Source organism: Perognathus longimembris, chromosome 8 (assembly GCF_023159225.1).
Source record: "Perognathus longimembris pacificus isolate PPM17 chromosome 8, ASM2315922v1, whole genome shotgun sequence".
Classification (NCBI taxonomy): Eukaryota; Metazoa; Chordata; class Mammalia; order Rodentia; family Heteromyidae; genus Perognathus; species Perognathus longimembris.
Window position 1 is genome coordinate 39,030,075 of NC_063168.1, and position 25,292 is coordinate 39,055,366.

Consider the following 25,292-nt stretch of genomic DNA (forward strand, 5'->3'; position numbering starts at 1 on the left):
GGCTCTATGCAGATGCCCCCCGCCTGTTTAAATCTGCTCCCAGTATGTGCATTACCTAGGTAAACCACCAGTTACCTCCCCCTTCTCTGAGGTCACACCCAATCCACCTAGCCATATCTCCTGCCCCTGCCCTGAATAAGGCATGTCCCTTTGGTGGTTTAGCCCTTCCCTCCAACCAAGCATCATCTTGGTCACAGGCCAGCAGTTTGGGAATAAACTTTTCTCTCTTGCCTGAATACCATATGGTGTTCTCCGTTAATACTTTAACAAGCCTTCCATATGGTGCTGTGACCTCGGGAAAGGCTTTGAGTCAGGACCAGTGGAATTCCTGTTTTTCTCCTTTTTTCCTGAGGCGTATCCCCAGTCCTGATGGCCCCTTTTCTATAAACTGAACTGCTGTGAGATGCCACACGAGACTTTTCACCAATGCCATTGCTGACCTTCAGCACCACGTCCCACTTCTATACTCCGGTGAATGAAACTGCTCTTCAGGTTCTCTGTCACTCTGGTATGATGCCAGAGAACTACTCAGGCCCAGGGCCTGGTCACCTCCAAAGCCGAGGACACTTGACTTTGGGGAGATCTCTCTCTCTTCTCTCTTCTCTTCTCTCTCTCTCTCTCTCTCTCTCTCTCTCTCTCTCTTTCGTTCTCTCTCTCTCCTCTCTCTCCCTTGTCTTCTTGCTTGCTTGCTTGCTAAAACTCCAAGTCATACCATCCTGATAATGTGCCTTGCTACCAAAGCTGCCTCTTTTCACAAGCCTTGGAAAGGAGAACACCATAAAGTATTCAGGCAAGGGAGAAAAGTTTATTCCTGAACTGTTGGCCTCTGGCCAAGATAATGCATGGTTGGAGAGAAGGGCTGAACCACCAAAGGGCCATGCCTTATCTAGGGCAGGAGCAGGAGGTATGGCCAGGTGGACTGGATGTGACCTCAGAGAAGGGGGAGGTAACTGCCTCTAGGTGTGCCAGTTACCTAGGTAATGCAGGTACTGGGCACAGACTTAAACAAGCTGGGGGGGCATCTGCATGGGGCCCTCCCTAGGGTGGACCTTACACTTGAAAGAATTCAAGACATACTCATACCATCTTCTCCCTACACTGTTTCCTCAATTCTCATTTCCAAGGCTTTCTTCACTAAAAAAATGACTTGATTACAGTGCCCGATAATAAGCTTACACAGACACAGACACTTGGGAGGTAGAGATTGTGAGGATCATGGTTCAAAGCTAACCCAAGCAAAATTAACAAGACTCCATCTCTGGTGGTAGAAGTCTGTCATTTCAGCCACATGAGAGGCAGAAGTAGGACTGCAATCCAAGGCTGGCTGACATAAAAAAATGTGGGACCCTATCAAAAAAATTAATGCAAAATAGGTTGGGGGCACAGTACAAGTGGAAAGCATGTACCTAACAAAGGCAAAGTGCTGAGTTCTGCTAGTACTGCCCCTCCCCCTAAAAAAGCAACAAAACAATTTGGACTAATAGGCAGTAACACATCAGTATACTAGTATACATAGCTATCTTCTCCACAAGCTAAGAGTTGCTGTGGGGGGAGCTCATTTCCGCCTTAGGTATCAGTTTTTACATGCTTCAAAGAGCTAAATATGGAGTAAGTTTGCCCCACCCTCTGGAGTTGTTGCTAGGTTTAAGTATCAAACCCCCCCACACACAAAAAAGAGAACCATAGTCAATGAAGTATTATTTAGTCTGTTTCAGCTTTCAGTACTTTCAAAATCCATTCCCAAATGTGCCTTTCTGACTTCACAGTATATTCTGATTCCTATTCCTTAGTATGTAATACTGCCTCCTTTTTCAGGCCCAGCAGTACCCACATAGGTTATCCTGAGTTTTCAACCTATGACTTAACAGCCATAGAGAAAATCAGAACTGAAATGAGGGAAATGCTTACACTTCCTAGGAGTTATGAGTTATTTCTGCAAGCTCTGGGGGTCTGGAAGTATATAAAAACTAAAACCCTAAAGGACACCCATCCGTGTTTCGAAAGCCTCATACATTTCCCAACCAGGCCTTCACAGAGGCTTAGGCTGAGCGTTCATCAAATCCCAACTCTGCTATTCCAGTGAAGGAAGTAAGAGCCCCTGGCTCCCAAGTTTAGCTGTAACTGTGAAGTGCCTTCATCTTCTCATTTGCAGTATGAAAAGAATTATTTACCTTAGTTGAGCATTATTTTACCCTGTATCTTTCAAAAGTGAATTGTTGCGCCTACGCAACATGGATTTCTTTTGATATGTGTTTCTAGACCACCACTGGTGAAGTCTTGAGCTTCTGGAAGTCCTCTGTGACAGATCGAGTAAAACCATTCCCCCAAGTCTGATCTTACTGCCTCTTTCTCCAGTCAGTCCACCACCCATGAGTTCTGATCCTCAGAGAAGCAGATGCCAAGAAAGGATTGCCATTGGCACTCCAAATCAAAGCATCAGCATTCATGCATTTAATTAGCCTTAGATGGATAATATTCAAAAGACTTCATATATATGAATTGAAGGAGGGAATGAAGAGTTAAAGTAAACCCCATTTTCAGGCAGCCCCTGTTTTGTTGTCTGTTTAAACTATGAGCAAACCCAGGGCAAGCTTATTAGGGCCCAGCCGGTCAAGAACTCTAACCGCCTAGGAATGCTTAACTTTAACCGCCCCCAGAATGCCTTGAGCCCTAAGCCAATCAGATTTGTACCCGTAATCTTGCTTGCTTGAACACCTGATTGCTGTAACTTTTTTGCCTTTATAAGCCCTGTGCAATCGCAGTTTGGGGCTTCCTCCTAACCTCCACTGTGTCGGTGGGTAGGACGAGGCCTGAGTTGCAGCCCGCCTGAATAAAGCCTTGCTTTTGCATTTCGGAATGTCTGAGTCTCATTGGCCTTCTTGGTGGTCGTTTTGCGACTTGGCATAACACTTGGGGGCTCGTCCCGGATAGCCCCAGAGACCCCCAAGACCCCACACTCCAAAAGTAAGAAAACAGCCCTGTTCATTTGTCTTGTCCTGTAATGTGTCTGTTTGTCTGTTTTGCTTTTTCTTATTTCTTGAAGGGGTTGTCGAAGCGGACACGCTTACTCAGCAATCCTGGGGAGACTGAGGGACACCCCAGACTCTCCACCCTTGAAGGGGGACCCCTAGAGCACCGCCTTCAACTTAAGTCTACTCCTTCTGCATCCTTGCAGGAGGTTGTGGGCTCTTCTTGTTCTTGCCTGTGTGTTTTCCTCCTTTTGTATTATAATTGTTTTGTTTTCTGTAGCCTTCTGGACTGAACATCTGATCAGAGCTATGGGTAACGTTCTATCATGGAAACCTCCATCTAGCCCCCTAGACTTGATCCTAGCTCACTGGAGGGAGGTTAAGGTGATAGCTCAGAAGCAGAGTGTGGCCCTTAAGAAGGAAAAGTGGATCACCCTGTGACTCTGGGGGACCCCCACCCAGCCTTCTTAAGCAGAAAATTATTTGGTGTGCTAAAATGTTTACTAAGACTACCAAGCCCTGGAAAATGAGACTGGAGAATGCTAAAATCATTTGTTAAAGGTTTTGTCTTAAAATTTGGGTGTTGCAGGAGTAAGATTGAATACCTCTTGCCACTGGAAAATGGCAGAGAGAGAGGGCTGGGGATATAGCCTAGTGGCAAGAGTGCCTGCCTCGGATACACGAGGCCCTAGGTTCGATTCCCCAGCACCACATATACAGAAAACGGCCAGAAGCGGCGCTGTGGCTCAAGTGGCAGAGTGCTAGCCTTGAGCGGGAAGAAGCCAGGGACAGTGCTCAGGCCCTGAGTCCAAGGCCCAGGACTAGCCAAAAAAAAAAAAGAGAGGCTCTTTTGAAACAAGCAGCCCATAGGCAAAGGGCAGCACCTGGTTTCAGAATGCCTGTAAGATTCAGAGTTTTTTCAATGCAGATAAAAGCCAAAGTGTTAGTGTTAAAGCAGAGGTTAGTAAAAAAAGGCTTTGGAAATCAAGAATACATTTCTAGATAAGAAATTTGAAATTTGGAAGTAAAATTGTCCTAAATAATTATTGCAAAGTGAGAAAAGGAGAATTATGGATACCAAAATGTTTAATTGCCACTTCAGTTTTCCTGTAGGTTTTTTGTAGCAGTTTCCAGCAGGCCCACAGAGGAAAGGTGATTCCTACAAGTTTGTCAAGATCTAACATTGGCCCTTAATAAGTTCCAGTTAAGAGCATGCTTAAAAACTACTTCTGTGTGGGCCACCTTATTGTTTTTAATTGGAGTAAAGTGGCCTCTTATAAGACCCATTGATCTGAAATCTGTGGTTCGAAGCCAGCTCAGGCAGAGAAAGGTCCCCGTGAGAGACTTGTCTCTAATCAGCCAGCAGAGTGCTGGGAATGGAGTTGTGTGGAGCTCAAAGGTGGTAGGGTGCTAGTCTTGAGCTGGAGAGCTGAGGGACAGCACTCAGGCCCTGAGTCCAAGTCCAGTGAAAAGTCACTCCTCCTGGGACGAAAGTGGTGGAGCATCCAGAGGCAGTAAGCCACTGCTTGGATGGCAGAGATGGTGTCAGATCCTAGAGTCACTCCTGTTTGGCCTTTCAAAAGTTAATCAAAGCCGGGAAGTCCTAGAAAAATAGTTCGTAAGAATGCCTTTCTAATACCCATGTCTGTCTACTGGGCAGGAACTTGCCAGTCATCTGTGATAGTGGGTAGTAAGTGTAAAATGAGAGGATAGTTTAAAATCCCAACCCCCGCAAGTCCTGACTGGCAGTGAGAATTTTAAGCTGATACATTTGTTCAGGAAAGAAAGTTTGTAGACCTGAGATTGTGTCCTTCCTGAGATCTGTTAAAGGCCTGCAAAAGTAATGTAGGCATTTTTTAGGTCATCAGAAATCAGTTCCCCAGTCAGGAAAAAGCTTTCATAAACTAGAATGTTAAAAGGCTACACTGAGGTAGCCCAAAAAGAAGTCTGTATAGTTGAAAGTTAAAATGTTGAAAGTAATTTCCAGTTTGGAGTAAAGCTCCTAATGGATATCTGATCCTGCAGTCCCTTGGTAAAGTAGACTAAGGTTATAGGTTCCTGGCTAGGTAAGGTCAACGCCCCTGAGTCTGCCTGAAGAAGTTATAGAAGATGGATGATCTTCGCCCATCAGCCTCCCCTTTTAGGACCAAGGGACCAGAGTTGTTTTTGGGAAGATGAGGCAGGATAAACTAGAGGCATGGAAAACAGAGGTAACAGTATACAGAGACTGCACCTGTGAGAAATGGTTACAGGCCAAGCCGCCTATGTTGGCTTAAAAAAAAAATCCTAGTCTTAATATCTGATTCAAACTTATTGCCCTGGCAAAATGACCCAAAGGCCATTGATTGCCTAAAGCTGTCTTGACTTCCAGTAATTTGCCAGCCTGCAAAAGCTAGTGTGCTTAAGAAGGAATCAGGAAAATACTAGGAAATTTGACTAAAGTTAGGCTTTAAGTTAATTTAGGTTAAGCTTCTCTAACCAGTCTATGGAGAAAGTTGCAGGTAACCCAGGTGTGACATTCTACTGGAACCACTGGGAGCCACTGATACCTGACATCACAGCCCCTGCCCATTGCATTTGAGTGAGGACCAAGGAGAGTCTAACAGTCATCTGGAAGAATCTACATCTTCAGATGGGACTCTTATCACATGCAGCTGATTTCTGATTTCTGCTGAAAAGTGCTTTGGATCTGCTACAACAAATTTTGGGGGGGACATTCTTGAGTTGACTGGAGTTAACTAGCTCTAAGAAAATTGGATATTGTAAGAAATTTTCAAGCTGACCGGCCTGCTGCTAAATTCAAAGCATGTATGACAGGCTGGAGAGTCACTTCCAGGCAATGCCTGGAGTGGGAGGTATGTCCAAGAGTATTAAAATGTGTCCAGATGGATTAGGGTGTGACCTCAGAAGAGAGGGAGGTAACTGCCATCAGGTGTGCCAGGTACCAAGGTAACTGGACAGAGATTTAAACTGCCAGGGGCATCTTCACAGAGCCCTCCTGGGGGTTTATGTTGCAGATGCCATTGGCCAACCTTAGGCACTTGGAGGAACTGGAAACTGGAGAAATCAACTCTAGAATAGTTGGCTCATGAGTGCTGGCCTTGAGCGGGAAGAAGCCATGGATGGTGCTCAGGCCTGGTCCAAGGCCCAGGACTGGCCAAAAAAAAAAAGTGAGAAAGACAATCCCTAGAAAGTTTGAGTATGTAACAAATGGTATCAGTATGTCTTAAAATTAGAGCATATGAGTTAAGTTGGTATGTAATCAAATTGGCTATAATATAAATAGGGTCAGAATTAGAGCTTTGGTGTATAACTATGTTTATCTGTACCTGTATCTGCAGGGCTAAGGGACTTGTGTGATGTCATCTAAATGTTATTCCTAACTTGCAATCGCATTTGTTATGAGCTTTTATCGCCCCCTCAGAGCCCTATAGTAAGTCCACCAAGAGATCTGGCTCAAGCTAAAGGCCCTTTATGAGACTGGACCTCCTCCTGAGCCACACCCGCTACCAACTGAGTAAAGCGCCACCGACAACTTAAGGTATTGCGGGCACAATACCAACCTATCCCTACCGATTCTCAGTGAGAATCAAACTAATAAGGAAAACCACGAAAACCTATCAGAAGGGGGGAATGAAGGAGGGAATGAAGAGTTAAAGTAAACCCCATTTTCAGGCAGCCCCTGTTTTGTTGTCTGTTTAAACTATGAGCTTATTAGGGCCCAAGCCGGTCAAGAACTCTAACCGCCTGGAAATGCATAACTTTAACCACCCCCAGAATGCCTCGAGCCCTGAGCCAATCAGATTTGTACCCGTAATCTTGCTTGCTTGAACACCTGATTGCTGTAACTTTTTTGCCTTTATAAGCCCTGTGCAAGGTGCAAGCAACCACCCAGGAAGATGGTGGAACAGAGTCCCAAATCCGTACTATTCCTGTGTCTAGGTAACATTTGCCGTTCACCCATCGCAGAAGCAGTTTTTAGAAAACTGACGAAAATGTTTCAGATAATTGGAGGATAGACAGTGCGGCCACATCCACATATGAAGTGGGAAATCCCCCTGACTATCGAGGGCAGAGCTGCATGAGGAAGCATGGCATCCCCATGAGTCACATTGCCTGACAGGTCACCAAAGAAGACTTTGCTACATTCGACTACATGCTGTGTATGGATGAAAGCAATCTGAGAGATTTGAATAGGAAAAGTAATCAAGTTAAAAGCTGCAAAGCTAAAATTGAACTACTTGGGAGCTATGATCCACAAAAACAACTCATTATTGAAGATCCCTATTATGGAAACAACTCCAACTTCGAGCTGGTGTATCAGTAGTGCCTCCGGTGTTGCAAGGCCTTCCTAGAGAAGGCCCACTAGGTTAGCACTGCCTACAGTCAAGCCAACAACTTGCCCACTAGTCCTGTGCCTAAGTGAAGCTTTCCTTAGCCCCAGCCCCTGTTGTTTCTTCAGCTGACTTACTCTTAGCTTAAACATAATTGTAGGTGACAAATTAGTTTTATTTACCCATGAAGTTAATTGACTTGTTTTCTCCTGATTACAAAACAGTGGAACAAGGAAATAGGGAAGAAAAAAATACAACCCTGTGAGGTAATAATGACCTGAGCTCAGGAAGACCTGGACAGTGTGGTCTACCTGGCATGTTGCATGCCTAGCACTGCCCAGTGCTACTGCTTACCTTGTACCTTGCTGACCTGGGCTCTTGTAGTGTCACAATAGCTCTACTGATAGCAGCTCCTCTGCTCTCAGAAATGTTTTAACTCAGTTTACTCATAGAGCATACTTGTATGTTTAAGATGCAAAGCATAGTGGTGCCTGTAAATCCAGCACTAGGGAGGCTGACGCAGGAGGATAAGTTCAAGGCCAGCCTGGGCTATAACATGCCTCAAAATACAAAATAACAACACAAAATAAGAGGAAGACTGGTGGAATAAATCTTTAGTATTCTTACTACTTGTTGCTATGTATTTAGTTTATTTCATGGGAGTCAGCTTATTTGCTCCAATTTGAGCCACTTTGCCTTTAAGAATTGAATTCTATATTGGAAGTACACTTGTATGCAGGTTACCTTCAGTCAGTGGAGAGAATGTTTTCCATACACATGCAACTCAAGTGTCCAACCAAAATTGACCAGCCATGAAGTTTTAAAAATTGCAGGGTCCCATTAGGTTGGTGTACTGTAATGATATGTTGGTAACTATTCTTTCATCAGCATTTAGTAACTTCCAGGCAAACAGGTAACTTTGGTTTACCATCAATTAGCTCACCTCAAATTATAAGGATATTTCAGAAAAGATTGTTTTCAAAATAAACAACTATGGAGTTATATAAATCTGCTGTTGGTCTGCTTTGTTATTGACAAGTAAAAAGCATTTGCAAACAACAACAACAAAAATAAGCCCTGTGCAATTGCAGTTTGGGCTTCCTCCTAACCTCCGCTGTGTCGTGTGTCGGTGGGTAGGACGAGGCCCGAGTTGCAGCCTGCCTGAATAAAGCCTTGCTTTTGCATTTCGAAATGTCTGAGTCTCTGTGGCCTTCTTGGTGGTCGTTTCCCGACTTGGCATAACAGAATAAGTAGGCATTGTCACTATTCCCTAAACTACTTAAATAGCATTTGTATTTCAATAGTAATTAATAATCTAAAGATTTATACTAGACGATTACTAGGTTATATGTAAATATATGCTGTTTCACATACAGATTTGGGTATCCACAAAAGTCCTGGAACCAACCCCCTAGTTATCAAACCAGACTGTGTATCATACATTTGCAATCCCAGCTAGTCTGGAATTGGAGATAGGATCATTGATTGACAAGGGCAAACTCTGAGATGCTATCTCAAAGATAGGCCTCATGTGATATTAACACATGGTAATCCCACCTAGTTGGAAGGCAGAGGCAGAAGACTGTGGTCTCAGGCCTGACAAAATATGAATAACCCTACCTGAAAAATTAAAGATGAGAGTGGCTCAAGTGGTATAGTTGCCTCTCAGTGCAGGGGCTTGCTTGGGAGGGGGCACTTAGGAAAATGTGATTGTGGTACAAATGCAGTTCTCCTCTCAAGACTGGAGGCAAGCAGTTGGCCTGGTGTTTTAGAGATACCTGCTCTGGTCTCCTGTCACTGCATCTCCCACTGTTGTGACTAATCTATGGAATCAAGGAATACACTTATACCTGGAGCTCACTCTACTTGCATCCATGAATTCCCTACACTAAGGCAAAGCCAGCTCTTCCAGAGTCTTCCCAAGGTCTGCTCTCTTGAGAAACAAGGTGGCTGTTTTAAGGAGTGTAGTTGGAAAACTCCTGCTCAAAAGTTGTCTAAAATTTATCTGACCTCTACAGGATGGAAGTATTTTTTCTAGCCTCAATATCTCTACAGTGCCTGTTATAAAAATTCAAATACATTTCCTGAGGTCCCCTATAAAGAAAAACAATGAATCTAATTTTCGAAATTAGAAATTGTCTTTATCGTGCGCCTGCTCTAAGGCACCGTTCCATCTCTTCGTGTACTGGTGAAGTGTTCACACATGACTCATCTAGTCAAAACATAAGCACGTTTTAACAAGCCCAATGATAAAGACTCACTACAAGTCCCAAAATGCACCGCAGGGTCAGCTTGCACCCTGCCGGGCCGGCTTTTCACCTCTCTGGCCTGAATGACGAGTTGTACATAAAGAATGCGCAACTCAACCAGCTGAGGGACTATCAAAGAACGAAAAAGGGGGTTGAAACCCACAAGGCTGGGGCGGCCCTGTGTGTGACTTGTGCCCGCTGAGCAACGAATAACAAGGTGAATGCAAGGGACAATTCTTCCTTCGCCTATCCAGCGCCCAAGACAGTGAACTCAGGAAATGCCTCTCCCCCGCCCCAAAACACCCCCAAGAGGGCAAAACAGCTGCACGGTGGACGGGGGTTAGGAAGGCAGACTTCCCTGAGCTCACCTCAAGACTCCCACGTTATACACGCGCGCGCGCTGTGTTTTCACGAGACGGAAACTACTTTCAGTGGCCGGCTACTACGGGTCTAACGGTAAAATGCTTTGGCGGGAAATAGGAAATAGTCCACACACCAGTTGGAAATAGGAAATAGTCCACACACCAGTTAGGAGGGACATTCAAGTCGCCCCGAGGTCTCGGTCCATGGCCTAGTTCCTGGACAGAGGCTCAACCGTAACCGGTTCTGTAACGATTTTTAGTGGGCTCCGCTTCAGCTAAAGGAGCTCGACGTTCTTTCGTCTTCACAGGACGAGGTTTGGTTTTCTTCTCCCCCAGCCCCCGAGGCTGACCCAGGGTGAGTTTCCGTGAAGGAGTACTAACATTTCCTCACGGGTCTCTCTTCAGGATAATCCTCTTAGAGGATTCCTATTTCTCAGGTTGACTTTTTCTCTCCCCCTACCACCCCCATCCCCGCTCCCGCTCCCCGAACTGGCTTCCGGCGCCCGTCACTCTACGAGGTTCCAAAAGCAACCCTCCAAATGCCGTACGGCCACCGGGCTCTCGCCGTCTCACAGCAAAACCGGGGAAGCTCGCGAGAACTTCCCGCCCAACGGCTCCGGGAGGTAGGCCGAGTGTGGGAGAAGTCCTGTTTAGACCCTCCCTCCTGAATCTCGTGCTACTTCTCGCGAGTGCGCCGAGCCTTCAGGTTCCGGAAGCGCGTGCGGAGCAAGTAGGGCCGCGCGTTGGACTCATCGGCCGCCGTAGCCCCTGCTAGGCCAGCCCGTGCGAGGTTGCTGGAGGAGGAAGAGAAAGGCACCGAGAGTCGGGTTACAAGATGGCGGGCCTGTAGTGTTACCGCGGCGGCGGCGGCGGCGGCGGCGGGAGAGCGAGCGAGCTCTTGGGGGGCACAGGGAGGGGCGGGTGGGTGTGTGCGGGGGGTGAACTGAGGGTTGGCGGGGACTCCCAGCGGAGGGGTCTCGGTGGCTCTTGTCACCCCTTCTCGCGGCCGAACCTTTGGAGCCATGGTGAACTCGGACCTCTCCAGAGACGCTGCCGCCGCCGCCGCCGCCACCAGCAGCACCACCACCGCCTCCGCCGCCGCCGCCACCGCCGCCGCCTCCGCCTCCGCAGTAGTCTCTCGAGAGTGAGGTGCACCGACGGGGCAAGCGGGGAGGCGGCGGCCGGAGCGGCGGGCACCGCAGCCACCATGTCGGACACACGGCGACGAGTAAAGGTCTATACCCTGAACGAAGACCGGCAGTGGGACGACCGAGGCACCGGGCACGTCTCCTCCACCTACGTGGAGGAGCTAAAGGGGATGTCGCTGCTGGTCCGGGCAGAGTCTGACGGTAAGGTGGTCGGGACGGTGGGATAAGGAGTCCGAGTCTCGCGTTTTCGGGTACAGGCTGAGGTTTAGGTCCTGGGCCCCTGTTACTCTCAACCACCTCCGGGGACAGCGCGGTTGTCTGGAGTATGCCCTCCTGTGTGATTTTTTTTTAAAAGGAAAAAAAAAAACTTATAGGCTTCACAACCTCGGTCAGACGCGGGTCCTCTGTTCCTCCGCCCCCCGGCCCTCTTAAGAATTTGACCCCTTCCTCTCCAGTCTGTCCTCCTTTGTAGAGGTCCGGAGTGATCTCGCCCTACCCTCCCCCCCCCACACGGATTTTGGCAATGGGCCTCACTGTTTAAAGTCAGCAGGTGCTGGAGAAAACCAAAAAGGCACCTTTTCTTGGGCTTATTGCGGGCCGTTGCCACAGTACATGCTCGCAGTAGCACTTCATTCGTCTTGATGCCTCCAGGCTGCTTTTTATTGTAGAGGATACCTTACAATCTAAACAAGTTAGGACACCCATTTGCAAATGATCCAAAGCAAATGATAAACTCATTTTCGTTGATTTATTTTAAGAGTACTGTGAAATATTTTTGAAGTTTTTCTTTTTTTTTAATGGAAGCCTGGCACCGGTGACTCATATCTGTAATTCTAGCTACTCAGGAGGCTGAGATCTGTGGTTCACAGTTGGAAGCCAGTCGGGCAGGAAAGTCTTTGAGAGGCTTATCTTCAGTTAAACACCAAAAAGCTGGAAGTGGCGCTGTGGCCCAAGTAGTAGAGCACTAGGCTTGATCATAACTAGCTCAGGGATGGATCCCAGGCCCTTAGTTCAAGCCCCAGGAACGGTACCAAATAGAAAAGGGTGGGGGGGAGGAAATGCAGTAAAACAACAAAAGAAAGCTAGGCTTGAAGTGGTCGTTTAGAGACCTTAAAGTTTTCATTTCATTTCTTTTTTTTTCCCTTAGGGCATATCGATGGGGGGATAGGATAAAATCGAAATTTAAATCTAAATTAAATATGAAGCCTAGATCTGGAAGAAATCGCGAATTTTAATACCTTCTACTGCCTCAAATGTTCAACTGGATGAAGAGACATGAGAACTAACTCAGAGTTTGCTGCTGTTTTGTTTGAGACTTACATTACTTTTTAATCTTTCAGGATCGCTACTTTTGGAATCAAAGATAAATCCAAACACTGCATATCAGAAACAGCAGGCAAGTAGATGTTTATCTTTCATTTGAAAGGCTTCAACTGTGATCCTAAAAGTAGTAGTCTGTTTTCCTGACAGGAAAGTTTGGTAAAAAAGTTACGGGTGATGTATATTTCCCTTCCAGAATAAAAAAAAAGGTTTAAACTGAAATGTCAAAGTTTTTATGTTAGCAGTAATTTGTTACCTTTGAACTGAGCCACTCTTTATATTAAAGTAATATGTAGTAATTAGCTTTATTTTAACTATATCATTTGTATACCCTTAGCTAAAATTTTTATTCTGAGTCACATTTGAAGAAAATAACATAAAAGAAAGTTCAAAAGGATACTTTAAATAACAAAGACATCTTGTTTGTGGCATGGGACTTGGTCATTTGACACAAAGGGGTTGGTTTGCAATAGTAGCACTTAAGTTTTTTTCTTTTAATGTTGTATTTATACTTTTATATAATTAATGGATTTGTCACAGTTGTGTACATTGCCAGTGATATAACATCTTTGTTCTTACTGCCTTATTTTGGGAGAGAAAATTTATGTTGTTTTTTAATGTGCCTAAATAATATGGAAATACAGTGCTTTGACCTTTTTTCTGTGACTGTTACCATTTTTATTCTGAAATATGTCTAAATTGAAAAGTATAGAACATAATATAATGGGTATCATTAAAACCAGATTTAATGATGTTAAAATTAGGCCATATCATGTTTGTTTTACATTTTTTGTGTTGTTCAAAGTTATTGATAGTTAAAGTCCACTTTGTGTTCATTCCATTTTGTCCATAAACTGTCCATCCTATAGGTTACCATAGTCAGAAATTTATTTTTCTGAACATATTTTTATACATTTTCTGTATTTGTATATGTCCATAAAAATGCAGTCTGTGTTTTTAAACTACACAGTTGATATGGTACTCAGTGTATTCTGAAACTTACATTTTTTTAAACTAATTTTTCTGGCGATTTATTATCAATATAGACCTAGTCTTTTTCTTTACATTATTGTGATATATGACATATTGAACTATTTATGTGTGTATGAAACACTTTTCTAATAGAAGTCACCATTTAGGGGTTATGTCCAAATTTAATTTCTTTGTAATCATCTTTCGTATTTTCGCCAAAATCTTAATTTGTACTTTCTTGCAAAGGTGAGATTTCTGAATATATTGCTTTTTTGTGTGCTCATGGGTTTTGTGTGTGTACATGCACACTCATACATGTATGTACATACCAGGAATTGAACCCAGAACCTCAAGCTCTCAGCTTTTTTGCTCACAGCTGTCCCTCTACCACTTGAGCCATGCTTCAATTTCCAGCTTCTTGTTGGTTAACTGGTAATAAGAGTCTCTTGGGTTTCTCTACCCAGAATGAATTTGAATCTCAATCCTTCACTGCTGTACACAGTTGGGAAGAAGGCATTGGGAATCAATAAACGACCTTTATTTAGATAATCAGTAATTTGGCATTCAACCTACCTTGATTAGAACTTGAGGCCTCTGTGCCTGCCAGGGAAATGTTTTGCCTACTGCTTGAGCTGTGCTAAAAGCCTGATCCCCAAAACTTAAGTACTGAAACAAATACATTGAAAAGAGAAGAGAATGATTATATAACATTGTATGAAATGAGGTGCCTTTCTGTGTATGTCAGAATTTTAAGTTATTTAAAATTAGTTCCACTAATCTTAATCAAATTACTGTTAGCAATGCAAATCTAGAATAAAAATGTATTGTATTTAGCACATGTGTGTTTTAATTGGGTTTAGGAGAAAATATATTTTTATTAGACAAAATACCCCACCTGAAATAACTATAGAATAATAAGTCATGTTTTTAACCCATGAAAACATTTACAAAGAAGCAATTAAGGCATAAAACCATACAAAATACCATATGAAGGGCAAACTTATTCCACAGCCTTAGGCAGTAGAAAATGAGAGTTGAGAGAGAACCATAGTGGGTAGAATCATTAAGAAAAACTTTAGTCTTAGGGGTGGTGGTTGTTGAAGAAACTATTAATAAGGAAGAAAATAATATACCTGCTGCAGAAAGTATTGAGCCTATTTGTAGAAGTTTCTTATTTGAAAGCTTGATTTACCAAGCACAAGGGAGTTATTGTTGGTTTTTCTAGGCTCCTAAAATGATGAAAGTGATACTATGTGAAACCAGTGTGAGAAATAAATGAGGGGGATAGGTCAAAGCAGAAAAGTTTTGGATAACAAGACCTATTATGATAATTCAAATTCAAAAAATGAAAGCCTGGTATGACCTTGAAAAACAGGAATAGAGCTCCAGTACATTTTCAAGAATGTAGTAGAATAGTAGGTGAATGATTAAATATAAAAAAGAGGGTTCAGGGCTGGGAATGTGGCTTAATAGTAGAGTGCTTGCCTAGCATGCATGAAGCCTTGGGTTCAGTTATTCAGTACCACATAAACAGAAAAGGCTGGAGGTGGCACTGTGGCTCAAGTGGTAGAACACTAACCTAGAGCAAAAAAAGAAACTTATGGACAGTGCCCAGGCCCTGAGTTCAAGCCCCAGGACTGGCAAAAATAACCCCAACAAACAAATTTAAGATAAAAGAGGGTTCAGGCCGGATGCCAGTAATCCTAGCTACTCAGCAGGCTGAGATCTGAGAATCATGACTCAAAACCAGCCCAGGCAGGAAAGTCCCTGAGACTCTTTATCTCCAATTAACCACCAGAAATCCAGAAGTGGCCCTGTGGTGTGAAGTGGTAGAGTGCTAGCCTTGAACGAAAAAGTTCAGGGACAGTTTCCAAGCACCAGCACCAGCAAGTGCATGCATGTGCACATGCACACACACAGAAATATAAAAATACTGTTTCTTTTTCACTCTAAACTCTGTCAACAGACCACCCTCCTTACCAGTTTCTTACATATCGTCTAAGAGGTATGCAAATATAAACAAGCATATATTTTCTCACTTAGATTGACAAAAATAATAGCAAAATATATACTATTCTATACCTTGCAGTTTTTTTTTCATTTAGGCTTTGAAGTGGTTGGGAACTAAATGATAAATTTTATGATTATTAGAGGTAGTGATTATCAAATGAATTTTTAGTTGCCAGATGGGACCCTCTTTAAAGTAGGTATAAATTAAAGAATAAAGCTTAAAATAACCTGTAGGACTATTGATATTTATCCTTTTGTCCAGTAACACCTGATTGGATGCTGCTGATGGACTGGTTCCTGTTTGAAATTTGGATTTTTTTTTTGACCAGTCCTGGGGCTTGGACTCAGGGCCTGAGCACCGTCCCTGGCTTCTTTTTGCTCAAGGCTAGCACTCTACCATTTGAGCCACAGCGCCACTTCTGGCCATTTTCTATATATGTGGTGCTGGGGAATTGAACCCAGGGCCTCATGTATAGGAGGCAAGCACTCTTGCCACTAGGCCATATCCCCAGCCCCTTAAATGCAGTTTGAAAGTTTGTGACATTTTAGCAGAGGAAGGTTGTATTCTAAATCTTACTAATAGACGTATATGGAATTGGGGGGAGACAGTAAATAGAAGGCTTAAGAGATTCCTATGGTTTAGTTTAGTACAGTTAGAAGTGGTGGATGGATTTAGAGTGTATTTTAAAGATAAAATTGACTGGGCATGCTTATCAGCCAATCTCAAAATCTGTTCTCTTTCAAACTAACAGAACAACATTTCAGTAAGTTGGGGCCAGTTGACAAATGATTATTTTACATTCTGAAGCATTAAGATTTTAGGTTGGGAATGTAATTTAGTGGTAGAATGCTTGCCTAGCATGCATGAGGCCCTGGGTTTGATTCCTCAGTACCACATAATGAAAAATAATAAAATTATATTTAAAAGATTTCAAAGATTCTAGGTTTGGGTTATAATGATACAGGGAGGTTTTGTTTGTTTTGTTTTGTTTGTTGGTCCTGGGACTTGAACTCAGCGCTGAGGCACTGCCCCTGAGTTTTTCTGCCCAAGGCTGTCTACCACTTTGAGCCATAGCTCTACTTCCAGTTTTCTGGTGGTTGATGGGCAGTTAGAGTCTCACAAACTTTCCTGGCCTGGCTGGCTTTGAACTGCAGTCCTTAGATCTGAGCCTACTGAGTAGCTAGGATTACAGGTGTGATCTACCAGCACCCAGAAATAATTAAGTTTTTTTGTTTTTGCAACCCTGGGGATTGAACCTGGCATCTTATACATGCTAAGGAAGTGCTTTACTTCTACACTACACCATGACACCTGTATTTGTGTGTGTGTGTGTGTGTGTGTATACACATACATATTGGTGCTAGGGCTTGAACTCTGGCCAAGTGCTCTGTCCCTTAGGTTTTTCGCTCAAAGCTGGCACGCTAGCACTTGAGCCACACCTCCACTCTGGGCTTTTAGTATTTAACCGAAGAAGAGAGTCTCACATGGGCTGGGTTCAAACCTTAATCCTCAGAGCTCAGCTTCCTGAATAGCTACGATATAGGCAGGAGCTACCAGTATCCAGCTTTATCTCTTTTTTTTTTAATTAAATTTTTATTGTTAGACTGAGGTACAGAGAGGTTACAGTTTCATGCGTTAGCCATTGGATACATTTCTTGTACTGTTTGTTACCTCCTCCCTCATTCCCCCCTCCCAGCTTTATCTCTTAACTGGAGAATTTAGAATGTTGTGAGTTCAATCCTAATGTTTGAAATAAACTAGTGAATATATATAAAATATATAGAGATTTACACAATTTTGCGTGTTGACATCATAAATTTATAATGCTCTCTCTGTAGTTCAGATGCAAGAGGAGAAGAGTAGTTGGGAAAAAAATGGGCCAAGTGAGGATTTGGAGCAGGAGGAATTTTAGGGAATACAATGGGGATCACCCTAAATAGGCACTTAGTTTACAATGTTGCAGAGTAAGAAATAAGGAATCAACTTGTTCAAAAATTTGTGTTCTTGTAGATTTTGCCTACATTCATATATAACAATATAACAGACCAAAGGAGTTCAAACTTGAACATTCTTTTTTTTTTTTTTTTATGGCAGCCCACACCTAGGGCCTCTGTGCTGGGGCCAGCGACATTTTATTTTTTATTATTTATTTATTTATTTTGGCCAGTCCTGGGCCTTGGACTCAGGGCCTGAGCACTGTCCCTGGCTTCTTCCCGCTCAAGGCTAGCACTCTGCCACCTGAGCCACAGCGCCCCTTTTGGCCGTTTTCCATATATGTGGTGCTGGGGAATCGAACCGAGAGCTTCATGTATAGGAGGCAAGCACTCTTGCCACTAGGCCATACTCCCAACCCCAAACTTGAACATTCTTAAGCTTTTTGGTTAAGTGAATTTCTGACAACATAATTTGAAGCAAATATTCTCTGAACTTAAATCTTTTGTTGTGTTTTTTGAGACAGTCCCAGGGTGCTGGGATTATAGACAGGAACCACTATACTCAAACCTCATTTTGTTTTTTGTCTTTTAATTTGCATTATACAGTGGAGGATTCCATTGTTACATTTCCACATATCTTAACAATATACCCTCATCAATCTTACCTCTATTCCTCTTTTCTTGCCCCTTTACACTCTTCTGGAAACAATTTCAACTGTAAACTTTACTTTTGAAATAAACATACTGCCTATCTCATTTATAAATCTCCTTCCAAAGAAGTTTGTCAAGGAAAGGAATGACTGTACTAGAGGGATAGATGCATTATTTGCATAGTCTTACTCATTGTGAGACTTAAATTGATTTTGAACTTGCAGATTAATTTTATAAATTTGCTAGGCTGGGTTGTAGCTCAGTGGCAAAGCGCTTGCCTAGCAAGTGCAATGTCCTGGGTTCGATCCCCAATACCAAAAAAGAAAAGACAAAAAAAAATAAATTTGCTAGTATTTTGTGTGAGGGGATGAGAGAGAGAGTGTGTGTGTGTGCCACACATATATGTATTGATATATTTCTGCCCCCTCCCCTTTGGAAAACTTTATCTCTGTCTACTGAGATTTATTTAGAGTCGTTAGGGGCAAAGATAAGGTTAGTCAAGGTAATAGTAGAATCTCTGACTCTGAAGTTAATTCACATTAATGTAGGTCAATATTAAGGGGGAAAACTGAAAGATAATCCATTGACTTGCAAATCTTTTTAAATGTCACAGATGCCTATGAAAATTATTTAAAACTGGAGAACCTTTCCTCAAGGTATTATACACCAAGTTTTAAATGCCGTATGTGGTACAGTTTAGATGTGGATTAAGAACATTAGGCTTTCGGCTGTTTATAGTATACAACGGAAAATATCCATTAGGCACTGGTAGCTTACACTTGTAATCCTAGCTATTCAGGAAGCTGAGATCTGAGGATCATGATTTAAAGCCAGCCCGGGCAGGGAAGTCCGTGACAGTTTTATCTTAAGTTATTCACCAGAAAGCTGAAAGTAGAACTGTGGCTCAAGTGTAGAACATGAGCCTTGAGCAAAAAACTTAGGGAGCTCTTAGTTTCAAGCCCATCTATCTTGAAAACATCTATTTAAACAGAGACATTAAAAATATCTCAGAGAGATGAACCTATTTGCTATGCACAAATGGGCAGATAGTGTAACAAACTTACTGTTGAAAATATACTTTGTTCAAAAAGAGACTGATGTAAAAAACTGAGCTTGGTTGTTGGATATATGTCATGAATTTGTAGGAGACCCTGCCATTTGACACCTTTTATTATATTTTTTGTTTGTGCCAGTACTGGGGTTGGCCCCAGAGCCTGGGCTCTGTGCCTGATCTTTTGTAATCAAGGCTAGCATTCTACCATTTGAGCCACAACTCCACTTCCAGTTTTTGGTCGTTTATTAGAGGTAAGAGTCTCACAGACTTCTTTGTTTAGACCTGTAATTCAAGAAGCTTACATTATTGAGATCATAGTTTGTATGTGAGACCAGCCCCCCCCCCCCCCCCCCCCCCCGCCCAGGGTTGTGAGGCTTGAACAAGGCCTAAATGCTGTCCCTGAGCTCTCTTGCTCAAGGCTAGCACTCTACCACTTTGAGCCACAGTGCCACTTCTGTTTTTTTCTGGTAGTTAACTGGAGGTAAGAGTCTCAACCACCTTTCCTCCCCGATCTGGCTTTGAACCATGATCCTCAGATCTCAGCCTCCTAACTAGGTAGGATTACATGCATAAGCATTACTGCCTGCTTTTTAATTCTGTCTTAAATATTTTTATACTATATTCTTCCTCCTTGAAACTTTGTTGTTGTTTTTTTTTTTGTTGTTTTTTTTTGGCCAGTCCTGGGCCTTGGACTCAGGGCCTGAGCACTGTCCCTGGCTTCCTTTTTGCTCAAGGCTAGCACTCTGCCACTTGAGCCACAGCGCCGCTTCTGGCCGTTTTCTGTATATGTGGTGCTGGGGAACCGAACCTAGGGCCTCGTGTATCCGAGGCAGGCACTCTTGCCACTAGGCTATATCCCCAGCCCTCCTCCTTGAAACTTTGATCATTGGAATTGACACTTCTGAGCAATGAAAGGTCAGAATGGAAAAGATGGGGTGAGATTGGTCACACAGTTAGAATATGTCCCTTCAATGATGACAAGTTTTACCACATTTTAACTAAAGATACATTAAAGTCCTTTTTAAATTTTATTTATTTATTTATTTATTTATTTTGGCCAGTCCTGGGGCTTGGACTCAGGGCCTGAACACTGTCCCTGGTTTGTTTTGGTTTTTTTGCTCAAGGCTAGCACTCTGCCACTTGAGCCACAGTGCCACTTCTGGCCATTTTCTATATATATATGTGGTGCTGGGGAATCGAACCCTGGGCTTCATGTATGCAAGGCAAGCGCTCTTGCCACTAGGCCATATTCCTAGCCCCTGAAGTCCTTTCTTAAATTTGACTTATCAGAAGAATTAACTGCAGATGGCTACTTGAGGCCTATATCTTTAATCCTAGCTAATTCATAGGCAGAGAAATGGAATCAAATTCAAGGCTGCCCATGTGAAATATTTGAAAGGCACTATATCAACCAATGGATACACCCAGTGGTGAGAACACAAAGAAGATTGTAGTCTTGGCCTACCCAGACATAAAAACAAGATCCTATCCCAAAAATGACACACACAAAAAGGTCAGTAGAGTGCCTCCAAGCAATCACACAGCCCTGAATTAAAACTTCAAGCTGGAGGGGGGGGGGGGAAGGAGTTTAAATATGGATTCTTGAACCTTACACAAGACCAGGTCCTTGAGATAGCCTTGAGAATCTATATTATTAACCATTTCCCAAGGTCATTCCTCTTTGCATTGAGAAAGGACTTTCCTATTAGTTTCTGGGATTTTGACTGAATTGAAAGAATGAATGTTAGGTTATGAACAGGTAAACATAAAACAAGAAATTATGGAAAAGAGCACTCTATTGCCTTAATTTATGTTTCATTCTTTATCTGGACATTGTCTTAGAGACAAAATAGAAAGGGCTTTGGATGCCATTGTGAAGGCTTTTATATTCCATTCTGTAATACTTTTGATCTCTGAAATGGACACAAGAAGTCAGGGTCTCGTTTTTTGTTTTTGTTTGTTTTGGTGCTTTTGTTTCTGGGACTTGAACTCAGGACCTGGGCACTGTCTCTGAGCTTTTTACTCAAGACTAGCACCAGGGGGCTGGGAATATGGCCTAGTGGCAAGAGTGCTTGCCACGTATACATGAAGCTCTGGGTTCAATTCCCCAGCCCCACATGTATAGAAAAGGCCAGAAGTGGCACTGTGACTCAAGTGGCAGAGTGCTAGCCTTGAGCAAAAAGAAGCCAGGGACAGTGCTCAGGGCCTGAGTTCAAGCCCTAAGACTGGCAAAAAAAAAAAAATTTATAGAATAAAAAGCTGTAAATAAAATAAAAGCTCTTGGACCTGGGGGAAAAAAGACTAGCACTGGTGGTTAAAATGGAGATAAGAACCGTTTGGGGGCTAAAATTTTTAGTGGAACTGGCCTAGAACTGTGATCCTCAGATTTCAGCCTCCTGAATAGCTAGACATGGTAACCTGGTCTGGGTCTGTACTTTTATCAGAATATTTTTTGTTAATGTTTAGTAACTCAGAGGTGAGTGAATAAAAAGATAAAAGGGGCAGGCTGGGAATGTGGCCTAGTGATAGAGTGCATGCCTAGCATGCATGAGGCCCTGGGTTCCATTCCTCAGTACCACATATACAGAAAAAGCCAGAAGTGGCACTGTGGCTCAAGTGGTAGAGTGCTAGCCTTGAGCAAAAGAAACTCAGGGACAGAGCCCAGGCCCTGAGATCATGCCCCATGACTAGTAAAAATAAAATTTAAAAAGATATTTGGCATTCTGAGGAGAAAATAACATTTTCATTGTGGATTACTATAGCCTAACAATGGAAAAATACTTTAAAAAGGGTTGAAACTAAGTGCAAATGAAGTCATTGGTCAGAGTGTTTTTTGTAGCTGTTAGCCATGTGAGGGAAAGGTATTAGTTCTTGTAAAAAGTTGAGTAGCTGGAGGGATCATTATAAATTAGACTTGTGAGTTGAGTACCAGTGTCTCAGCTATTCAGGAGGATGAGATCTGAGAATCATGGTTCAAAGTCAGCTGGGCAGGAAAGTGTGAGACTCTTTATCACCACTAAAAAGCAGGAAGTAGAGCTATGGTAGAATGCTAGGTTTGAGAAAAAAAGCTCAAAGACAGTGCCTAGGCTCTGAGTTCAAGTTCCCACACTGGAAAAAAATTTAATTAAAAATAGATTTGTATTTATTGATATTAATCGGTATGTTATGCCCTAAAATATATTAGGTCTTAAAATGTTAACTATTAATATGGAGCTGTTATGGTTAAATATTTTAATTGTTTTGCTGTCATATAATTCTTTGACATTTCAGTGTGTTTATGAAGCATTACTTTACTAACTCATTTATAGAATACACTGTAAATTAAAATGCACAATCAAAAAAATCTTTGGAGGCCAGTGCTTATGAAGCTCCTTTGAAGCCAACTTGGAGACTTGTTCAATGTTTTATATTTTTCTGTACATGGAGTTTCTTAGTAAAATTTTGTTCGTAAAAACAGCTCTATTTTCATTTGTGGTGAGAGCAACTGAAGAGCCTGGTAAAATTTACAGTGATAAACTTAGTGAAAAATGTATCTGTCAAGAATAGCCAAGAAGAAGATAACACAAAATTCTAGCTATTCTTAATCTGATTTTACAGAAAATAAGTATTAATCTGAAGCCTATATTAATTAGAAGGTACTTTTTATTTGCTGGCTTGAACTAAAGAGTACTGAAATGTTTCCTTTTTACAACTTTGGTGTTATTAATTTAGAGTATTTTTTTATATTTCTGAATGTCAGGTCATGATATGTGTAAGTGCTAGTCAGGTGAATAATTATTAAAGCATATTACAAGATATTGTATAGACTAAGGTTGAGTTTAAATGCATCTTTTCATTTTAAAATGGAAGAAATAATTTTAAATATGACTCTTTGACCTAAAAATCGTTCATTTGCATAATGCTTTTAGTATTTAAACCTGTATTTTGAAATAAATATAAACATTTCTTTTTTTCTTTTCTTTTTTTTTGCCAGTCCTGGGCCTTGGACTCAGGGCCTGAGCACTGTCCCCGGCTTCTTTTTGCTCAAGGCTGGCACTCTACTACTTGAGCCACAGTGCCACTTCTGGCCGTTTTCTATATATGTGGTGCTGGGGAAAGGAACCCAGGGCTTCATGTATAAGAGGCAAGCACTCTTGCCACTAGGCCATATTCCCAGCCCCAAATATAAAACATTTCTAAGACTGGGGGTTATAACCTTTTCCTGAAAGTATAACTTTTTAGGAGGGATACACTTGAGGAGGAAATTCTACAAAAAATAAACTTTGGGTTAGTATTTCTACAATCTGAACTGTCAATCAAATGTTTACCTTCCTTTCACCATTATAGTGTATCTTCTAAGATCAACATCCTGAAAGTAATTAAATTGTAGCTTATTTTCAGATACTAGCCTACTTGTGATTCGTTGACAACTGACTAAAAAGAAAGGATAACGTGACTTTATTAAAACAACTATAGAGGTGGTTGGAATGTCTGCATTGTAATTTTGACCACAAATAGCTAGTTCTTAAGCATTATCTTGGCAATGTAAGCAAAGACCTATGAGCTTCTTTATATTATAAATGTGTACAAATATATTTAATGTATATTATGTGTATTTATAACATATGTATAGTATATAATGTGTAGCATAATATATTGAAATATGTGTAATATATTTATAATATATTTGGTTTAGAAAATTGCTGATTGTCATTTTTAGTATCAAACCTTGTGTTTTATTGCCAATAATTACTAAAGTTTTAAATTGCTGTATAGCTTTGCAGTATCAGTGACTGTTGCTTGTGCTTACCAGAATGCTTTTGTCATTTTTGTCACTTGTTAACCTATTCTCTGTATTTTTTTAAAATTTTTTTTGTTGTTTTTTTGCCAGTCCTGGGCCTTGGACTCAGGGCCTGAGCACTGTCCCTGGCTTCTTTTTGCTCAAGGCTAGCACTCTGCCACTTGAGTCACAGCGCCACTTCTGGCCATTTTCTGTATTTGTGGTGCTGGGGAATCGAACCCAGGGCTTCAAGTATAGGAGGCAAGCGCTCTTGCCACTAGGCCATATCCCCAGCCCCTATTCTCTGTATTTTCTAGATATATCTTTTCTGTTGTGGTGATACTTTTTTATTTTTTAATAGGATACATTAATTGTTTGGTCAGAAGCTGAGAACTATGATTTGGCTCTAAGTTTTCAGGAAAAAGCTGGCTGTGATGAGATCTGGGAAAAAATTTGTCAGGTAAGATTCTTTTTATATTTAATTTATGCTTTTACACTTGTTTTTTTTTTCTTCCTACTTCAGTAGTGTGTATTTGAATGTGGAAAACTAATACATAAGTATGAAATTTTGATAACCTATGCTAGAAAACCAGAGTCCCATGTAAACTAGGCAAGCACTCTGCTACTATGTTACATACCCGTCCCTAAACTCTTATATATCTGCAACCAATTCTTTCACTTAAAAATTCAAAACTAAAAGCCAACTTTATCATAATTATTTTACCACGTTAGATTTTGCTAGCATAATAAATAGGATATAGAAGAATAGCAAGAACTTTTTTAAAAATGAAAGATTACAAGATTATATTCAAGCATCCAGATTTCTTTTTTCCCCTAATATTTGATCATGTGTTTATGTAGTTTCTAGATACCATGTGCCCGATACTAATTATCAAAAGTACTCATGACTTCAATTACATGGAAGTTTTAGTGTAGCAGGATATGTAATAACTCGGGTAGCTTATTTTTCTTAAGATTTTTATTTTAGAAAAAAAGTACACTTACGGTGTACTTTAAAGAGCTGCTTAAATTCACATAGTATAGGAAGCTTAGCATCTTGTGTTAGTATGAAACATTGGTTGCAGTTATTAAAGTAATAGATTTTTTTAGTTATGTGGATCTAACCACAATGTCTTCCCCTTTAGTTCTCCCAATAATAGTACCAGTGTAATAAAATGGTTCAAGAAAATTTAATACGAATCTATTCCTTATGACATGTAGACATGGATCTTTTCCTAACTGGAAGCAGATGGTCTATATCTTTCCTGACTCATGTCTTAGTATTCATCATGTTACTGGAGCATTATTAATACACATTATTGATCAGCAGAATTCATAGATTTTTATAGAAATTTTTGTTGAAATTTGTCTCTTACTGTTTTTACTTAGGTCGATCAGGATGTCCCCAAGACCATTCTCAGGTTGAGTAATTCACTGGAAAGACTCAACTCATCAAAACTAGTTGGTTACAGTTCATTACAGTGAAAAGATGCAGATGAGAATCACCAAATGGGACAGGGTTCCAGAGA

General features: G+C 41.7%; 1 protein-coding gene, 1 long non-coding RNA gene and 1 pseudogene across 3 annotated transcripts in view; 2 read left to right on the forward strand and 1 right to left on the reverse strand.

Moving 5' to 3' along the window:
* Positions 1-782: 782 nt before the first annotated feature.
* LOC125356433 lies at positions 783-18,484 on the reverse strand. Its single transcript, XR_007211896.1, has 4 exons — positions 18,473-18,484; positions 10,527-10,528; positions 9,154-9,165; positions 783-886 (listed from the first exon to the last, which is right to left on the reverse strand). It is a non-coding gene; the product is annotated as an uncharacterized LOC125356433 (long non-coding RNA).
* On the forward strand, positions 6,869-7,338 carry LOC125356432 (annotated as a pseudogene).
* Ppp4r3b (protein phosphatase 4 regulatory subunit 3B) overlaps positions 10,840-25,292 on the forward strand; it is a 46,531-nt gene continuing 32,078 nt past the window's right edge. For both annotated transcript variants that reach the window (XM_048352893.1, XM_048352894.1), the window contains exons 1-3: positions 10,840-11,263; positions 12,403-12,458; positions 24,125-24,223. In XM_048352893.1, coding sequence (XP_048208850.1) covers positions 11,122-11,263; positions 12,403-12,458; positions 24,125-24,223 — 297 coding nt within the window. In that variant the 5' untranslated portion in view covers positions 10,840-11,121. The remainder of the gene's footprint in view (positions 11,264-12,402; positions 12,459-24,124; positions 24,224-25,292) is intronic.